Genomic DNA, 7,818 nt, shown 5'->3' on the forward strand with positions numbered 1-7,818 from the left:
TATATTGAGATAATCCATCCCACCTCACAGGTGTGCCACATCAGGATGCTGATCTGACATCATGAGTAGTGCACAGGTGTACCTCAGACTGCCCACAACAAAAGGCCACCCTGGAATGTGCAGTTTTTTGCGCTATTGGGGGTCTGGGGACCCAGAACCGGTCAGTATCTGGTGTGACCACCATTTGCCTCAGTGCAACACATCGTCGCATGGAGTCTATCAGATTGTCAATTGTGGCCTGTGGAATGTTGGTCCACTCCACTTCAATGGCTGTGCGAGGTTGTTGGATATTCGTGGGAACTGGTACACGCTGTCGTATACGCCGGTCAAGCACATCCCGAACATGCTCAATGGGTGACATGTCCGGTGAGTATGCTGGCCATGCAAGAACTGGGACATTCTCAGCTGCCATCTGCCCTGAACAATGTGAACCATGATTCATCCGTGAAGCGCACACCTCTCCAACGTGCCAGACACCATCGAATGTGAGCATTTGCCCACACAAGTCTGTTACGGCGACGAGCTGGAGTCAGGTCAAGACCCCGATGAGGACGACGGGCATGCAGTTGAGCGTCCCTGAGACGGTTTCTGACAGTTTGTGCAGAAATTGTTTGGTTGTGCAAACCAATTGTTCCAGCAGCTGTCTGGGTGGCTGGTCTCAGACGATCTTGGAGGTGAACCTGCTGGATGTGGAGGTCCTGGGCTGGTGTGGTTACACGAGGTCTGCGGTTGTGAGGCCGGTTGGATGTGCTGCCATATTCTCTGAAACGCCTGTGGAGACGGCTTATGGTTGAGAAATGAACATTCAATGCACGGGCGACAGATCTGGTTGACATTCCTGCTGTCAGCATGCCAATTGCACGCTCCCTCATTGCTTGTGGCATCTGTGGCATTTTGCTGTGAGACAAAACTGCACATTCCAGGGTGGCCTTTTGTTGTGGGCAGTCTGAGGTACACCTGTGCACTACTCATGATGTCAGATCAGCATCCTGATGTGGCACACCTGTGAGGTGGGATGGATTATCTCAATATAGCAGATGTGCCCACTACCACACATTTGGACTGATTTGTGACCACTGTTTGGGAGGGATGGTCATATTGTGTATCTGGAATGAATTTTAGGTCTCTACGTCCATCCCATGGGGAATGGGAGCAGTAACAAAGGTGTTGCGTTTATATTTTTGTTGAGTGTACATACATATAATATTACATTTAAACCAGAAAGTGGCAGGGCTGTGGATATTATTAATGCTTTTAAACAAATGTGTTTAGTTTGTTTACTTTATATAAATCCAAATATTAATTTTGAACTATAAGATATGTGTTTCTCATGATGCAGTATAAAGTGGTGATGGTGGAGTTGACCATCTGACCATCTGGTCATTCACTCACAAATGAACCAAGATGAAATAATCAACAAAGGAAACAGCAATCTTTATGATTTATTCAATTAAAAAATAAAATAAAAGCGAGTCTTTTTAACAGCAGTAAACAGATTACAGACACAGACATATACAAAAAATACATTCATTTTTATGTCAGCTTTGCTCCGTACAGTTGTCCCAAGTAACCAATAGGTAAACTACTGTGGTGTTTCTGTGCTAATGAAGGTTGATTTTTCCACATAGTCCTTCAGTTTGTTTGCAGGCAAGTGTCACAACAACCTTGGTTCTAGTGGAGAGACAAGCGTCTCCTGAACATACCACGGATGATTAAAAACACTGTTGGAGCTGCAACCACAGCAAGAGCAGTGCAGAACTGTGGGAAATAAAAGGAACAGGAACACAAAATTCAGATTGAAGCAGTATTAATATTAATTTGATAGATAAATATTATACTACACCACATTACCTAATAGATTTAGATTTTAATATTTTCAAGTTTTAAAATTTGATGACTTCTTATCAGTGTGAATGTCATTATATTGTATAATGATAGAAACATGTTACAGGCTACACAAAGAATGATAATTTAAAGACACTGAGTACTTCAGTTATGACATATTGTGTTTGAACCTAATTTTGGGTTGTTAAATCTTATGTTGGTCACTGATTTGTTGTAGATATGGATATTACACTTACCTTAATAGCAGCGCTATAGTGCTTTTGAAATGTCTGTACGTATACACTGAAGAGGGCAAGGCTGCAAGGAAAGAATGAGTCTGCATCTTCCGAGTCTCTGCATCTTTTGGAAAGAAATATAGATTTTTTTGTTGCATATACGTACGTGCAGTAAGCTGCATTTTTAATACAGACAGTATTCAAACAAACCTTTTGTACAGGGCATTTAGAAGCAATTCCTTGTCTGCCAGGTATAACTCTGAGATGCCAAGTTTAATCAGTATAGACAGTGGCAGCTTGTAACCTTCTTCACCAAGGACACCTAAATTATACCATCCCTGTGGAAAATGACAGGTATGACTTACTAAAACATAAACAAACGCACACAATATATACAAAAACATAGCAAAGGTGTAATGTAAAAGCAGGTAAACCTGGGGATTGTTCCTTAGTGCTGCCAGTGTGTACATCTGTGCTGCAGAAAACAAGTTTTTCTGCCTGTTACCATGCCTCTCGTAAAACAAGTCGCCCATCCTAATAAAAGCTGGGGCGAAAACAGATTTCGAGATCAAATCAGGTATAGTAAGTGCACAAGTCTGCAACTGTTCTGTTGCATTTAAAGTTAGTGACTTACCATAAGTGTTAGGATTTTGACTTTGGATCGTAATGTTGTAATATCTCCACATACAGTCTGATGCATAATCAGGATCCAGAAAACCTCCCTATTGACATAAAAGTAGTAAATAAAGAGGGAGAGCTGAAGTAAGTAGGAAAGTGACAATAACATTTAGGCTAATAGAGGCACATTTCAGATTTACATTTCTGTTACTTACCGAATTTTGTTCACACAGGTACGCCACATTAAACTGTGCAACTGCATATCCTGCTTCAGCAGCCATCATGTAATATAATAGTGATGTGAACCTGTAGCGAAGTCAGAAGATGAAATAGCTGTAATTGCATTCTAGTGATCTGATCAGGATTTTGGCAACTGTGACTAGAGAAAGACTTTACACGTCGTTCTTGAGATAGGCATCCAAAGCTTTGTGTAAGATGCTGCCCAAGTATCCGTTGTGCTCCGCTGCCCACTTTACCCACCTGCAGTAAGTTAAGAATACATTCTGGTTAAGAGACAAATAGAAATGCATGTGAATTAAAATAAATAAAAAAGTAAGTTGCTGACAAAACGGCGTCGGATGGATGTCTGTTGACAAAGCCAGGCATCCCAGTGGTCCAAATGTCAGCAATCAGAATCCCTCCCCTGATATTTCCTCTCTCTGCAGACTTCAGATAGTACTTATAGGCTATATACTGTAGGACAGATAAATTTGTTATATTATAAGATATATTTGTTATTACCACTTACAGGACCCATGAAATATACGTTACAGTGGATGATGATGTTACGGTTGAGCTTACCTGGTTGGCAGGTTTTCCTGGATAAAGGCCCTGTGAGTAAATCACACCAAGATTGAAAGCTGCTTCTGGACACATGAGGAGATCGGCCTGTTCCCATAGCTGTATGGCCTGTTTGTAGTCCTTCTCAAAGTGCTCATAGTACCAAGCCAAGGCATTTATTGCAGGAACATGACCCTGTAGGACCGATTATTTTGAGAACCAGAATGAGATGCAAACTTAAAGTGGACTCCAGATGTTACAGCATAGATAACAAATACATCATAAAGAAGTTTTTAACATTTAGCCACCTTATCCATTGCTTTCTTTAGGAATGTGACAGCTTTTGGAATGTTCTTTTCCACTCCATGTCCCTACAGAGAGAAACATTCATATATTACAAGTAGATGTGACTAAATGTTAACACAGGTGGAAGGAAAATGCTTTAGATTAAGATATTTGTCAATGTTGTTCCATATTGCATATCAAACACAAATCTGACCTGCAGAAGTACTATCCCATAGTCATACATTGACACTGGATCCTCCCACTGGACAGCTCCCCTTTCATAGTGTCTCACAGCCTTCAGGATGTTTGGAGTCACTCCTTGCTGGCCCCAGAATAGCATGCGGGCAATAGCTTGCTGTAAGAAAATTTTCAAAGTATTACTAAAATCTAAATGTTGAAATCCCCCCAGGAGTCGAGTTTTTTAAAAAAAAGTGATGCAGATCAACACCAGCAGAGTTTCCTTTGCCCATGCTCCACCTCTGTAGCCTCTGTAGTTCTTGCTAATGAACATCAGTGATTTTACTTCTGCTTTTGTCTTTGTGGAAGAACAATTATACCAACAGTTATATCAGCAGTTAGTCTTGTGACAAACCTGTTAACTCAGTCTTTGGCTTGATGAAATGTGAGAAGCATACTTGAAACAAAAGGGCAACAACAAAGTCAGTAGACTACCTCAGCCTCAGTTGCTCCCCTCCGGGCCTGATGTTTGAGCCATTGAAAGATGTGGTGGTTTTCATTGGTCTGGATATTCAACATCTTTTCATCGTTCACAAAAATAGCCTCAACTGTTGTCTAAAAAGGAGAAAAAAAAAGAGGAGACAAATGCTAAGGTTCAAAAATAAATTTGCTTTAAATTAAATGTTAACTAATTTTGATCACTGTAATAATTCCGCTTTCATTATACTGCTGCTTTTTTATGAACTGAAGAAACAAAGATACATTTATTGAGGACAGAAATCGAAAAACTGTAGCCATGATAAAAAGTAATCTAAATGTATTGGTAAAGCAGGTCATACATTGTATAAAAAAATTATTTATATAGAAAAAAACAATGGTTTCCAAACCTGCTGTGGTGAGGGATTGTGACGGTCTATAGTTGTCTGTTGAGCAATGTTAGCATAATAGGCATAGGCCAGATCATGATCCTTGGGCTGACCATGCAGTCCAAGGTGGTGCAGGTGCCCAAGATGCAGCAATGCCAATCGATCACCCTTTTGGGCACCCAGCAGGCCAAGGAGCCAAGCCTGCATCATACATTTAAACATGTGAGAATATATTGAAAAAAAGCTTTTAAAAAACAAATAACTAATTAAACTATAAATGACCTGATAAAACAGACCTTAAAAGGCTCTTTCTGGACTCCTAGGCCAGTACTGTAGAGCACAGATGACATGTGCAGAGCTCGGGTATCAGCTAGACAGCCAGCTTGGAGAAGCAGTGATAATACTTTGCTGACCACTTCCGTGCTTCTCGCTTTGCCCAGCTTATGGAGTGATAAGGAGTATAGTGCTCTGCCCAAATCATGCAGGCCAACTGCTCTTCCTTCTGCAAGGAACAAATTGAACTTTAATGTGTTTAATGACATGCAGAATCCAAAACAGCAGCTATTACAACTGCAGAAAAGCATCATTAATTCAGACCGCATTATATTTTAAAATGCCCTGGCAATTGAAAATATTATACTTCATCTCTCACCATGTTTTAAAACTAATAATTTGGCCAGTTTAGCGGCATGTCTTCTGCGAGGAGCAGCTGCTTCCCACGATGCACACTGTGGATTTGATGTTTGTCTGTGTTTTACCACCCACTTATGGAAAGCATGAGAGCAAGTTTCTGAAGAAAAGCAGCACAAACACATTACTCACAGTGTCATTATTTGAAAAGTTATTTTTTGCACCATCTAGTGTAAGTAAACCCTACTGCTGGTATTACCGGCTTCTGTCCTCTGCTGGATCTTGATTGAATAGCCACTGATCTTGACATTCATGTCAAAGCTAAATTCTTCACAAGTCTGCAGCCACCTGGTGAGATTTAAATTCTGTATAACATCTGGAACATAAAACTCAGACTGAAAAAGAAAGATATAATCAGACTTGAACACAGTGAACAGTTGAGTTGGATGTAGCTACAAGTATTAAGTAAGTACAGTATTACTAGAAGTACCATAATGTCAGACACTATTCGGTTCCGGTGGTATATCACTGGTCCAAAATAGCCTTTCACTCCTGGTATATACTTCCCTCCTCCAATCACAAAATATCCCTCTGTGTCATCAAACATGATAATAAATCTAAACCTGTAAAGCATGTTATACAGCAGAAGAGCACATAGTGTTATAGTACACCTCAAATGCATTTTCTTCCTCTGGGTAAAAACTGAATCATGATGTCACATTAGAAATAGACTTACATATATTCAGAAGTTTTAACTGTTCTCTGGTTGTTATCCAAGCATACCATATTGACAGCCACCTGAGATGCAATGACAATGAGCATGTTTTTTTCATTATGATGATGATGTGCATGATAAACAGTATGCTGTGTCAACAAAAGACTACTTACTGTTCTACCTTGCACCATCACAATAAGATTGCACCACACATTTAAAGGGACCTTGAATGAAGAGAGAAATGCAGAGGATTCCTGAGACTCTCCATTCATCTGGATGTGTAGGTGACCTGTGTTTAATGTGAATGAAGATGAGCCTTATGGAAGTCAAGATAATGCGATAAATAGAATATGTAAGAAAAATTAACTATACCTGACTTTGTGAGGAGTATTGCTGGTGTGATATAACTATTTTGGGAATTTATATGATGAAACACGCCACACAAGGCTTCCTGGCAGTGTCTGGTTACAAATATCCAGATGGAAAGCGTACACCTAGAAACCCCCCCATAAAAAAAGACTTGTTTAAATGACCTTAAATGGTAACTTCAATGACAGAATGGAAAACTAGCAGATATACTGTAAACAGTCTATCATACCATGGGAAAGAGATGGCTTTAACACGTAAATACTCCAGAACCTCATTCCTGTGGGGATTCAGTGTCTTTGTGATACCAAAGCTTTCTCCAGTTGAAGCATAGATTGAAGACAGCAAATGAAGCGTTTCTAAATGAAATTTGGAAGCCTACAATTTATCATGGTTATTGCAAAGTTTAAAAAACGAGGACTGTGTGAGTTTTTTCATCTTTCTCTGAAATCTTTAAGATTCACAGAATATTGCTGTCAAATACGGTGAGAGAATGTTTTTTTTTCATAGCTTCACTTTAACTTCATATAGAGTTAACTTTTACTCGTACTTCTCCAACCTCACCTTGTTCCAAGGCACACTGTTTCTGGATAAACTGTTTAGTTAGCTGGAGCATTTGTGTGCCCCAGGCAATACAGAGCTGATGTTGTTTGACACGTCGACTTAAGTAGGGCTTAGGTTTCAAATTTGCCACATGTTGAGCTCTGACAGACTTCTCAGTATCATCATATCCAGTGTGTCTGACTGAGGCTCGAAGGATACAACTCAGCACCCACTGAGAGTCTGGAACAATCCCATCAGGTTGATACACCAACCAGTCTGGCAGATTCAGCTTCACAGTCCTTATTTTATTGACACCTGGGACACAGTTCCACTGTCTTAGCAGAAATGTGCTTATGGTGCCAGTTTCAAAGGATACAACACAGTCCAGCTGTACTGTAGCAGGTTCATCACAAGAGTAGAGTACTTGCAAAAGATGGTCTGGCAAAGCCTCCTCTGGAGGATTCAGGATTTTCACCTCATCTAAACCCCAAACAACCTGTATGTGACAGAAGACAAGCATACATTTTCCTGAGAAGACTACACAAGAAGGAACCAGTGTATTAGTGAATTATTGATGAAGGCAAACCTTCTCCTACCTGCATCGTGAGGCAAAGCTGATAGATATATTTGTATAGTGTATGAAAATCCATTGCCCAAGCAATAATCTTGCTGCAGTGAAACAGAAGCATCAAGACCCGGATCTTATCCTGCTCTAACTCAGCTACTCTCCTAGGTAAATATTTGACAGCACAAAGCTCCACCCACTTACTATATACAC

At 40.2% G+C, this 7,818-nt stretch overlaps 1 protein-coding gene across 1 annotated transcript; it reads right to left on the bottom strand.

Moving 5' to 3' along the window:
• Positions 1-1,661: 1,661 nt before the first annotated feature.
• On the bottom strand, positions 1,662-7,690 carry LOC146619176 (protein sel-1 homolog 3). Its single transcript, XM_085370975.1, has 23 exons — positions 7,637-7,690; positions 7,062-7,536; positions 6,730-6,856; positions 6,504-6,625; positions 6,305-6,420; positions 6,153-6,214; positions 5,907-6,039; positions 5,676-5,811; positions 5,439-5,576; positions 5,083-5,288; positions 4,808-4,987; positions 4,416-4,535; positions 3,958-4,098; positions 3,767-3,829; positions 3,480-3,653; positions 3,244-3,371; positions 3,075-3,158; positions 2,894-2,984; positions 2,695-2,782; positions 2,495-2,604; positions 2,271-2,398; positions 2,082-2,184; positions 1,662-1,758 (listed from the first exon to the last, which is right to left on the bottom strand). Exons 1-23 carry the CDS (start codon positions 7,688-7,690, stop codon positions 1,672-1,674), a joined length of 3,066 nt encoding a protein of 1,021 aa, XP_085227101.1. The 3' UTR covers positions 1,662-1,671.
• Between the last annotated feature and the right edge of the window lie 128 nt (positions 7,691-7,818).

Source organism: Diplotaxodon limnothrissa, linkage group LG14 (genome assembly GCF_057381915.1).
Source record: "Diplotaxodon limnothrissa isolate DT_005_m linkage group LG14, D_limnothrissa_male_GT1.1, whole genome shotgun sequence".
Lineage (NCBI taxonomy): Eukaryota > Metazoa > Chordata > Actinopteri > Cichliformes > Cichlidae > Diplotaxodon > Diplotaxodon limnothrissa.

Coding starts and splice junctions, on each gene's coding strand:
- LOC146619176 (XM_085370975.1), bottom strand. CDS start 7,690: ATGGATTTTCATACACTATACAAATATATCTATCAGCTTTGCCTCACG. Junction 7,537..7,636: donor AGCTTTGCCTCACGATGCAG/GTAGGAGAAGGT, acceptor TGTCACATACAG/GTTGTTTGGGGTTTAGATGA. Junction 2,783..2,893: donor ACCTGTGTGAACAAAATTCG/GTAAGTAACAGA, acceptor TTATGTCAATAG/GGAGGTTTTCTGGATCCTGA.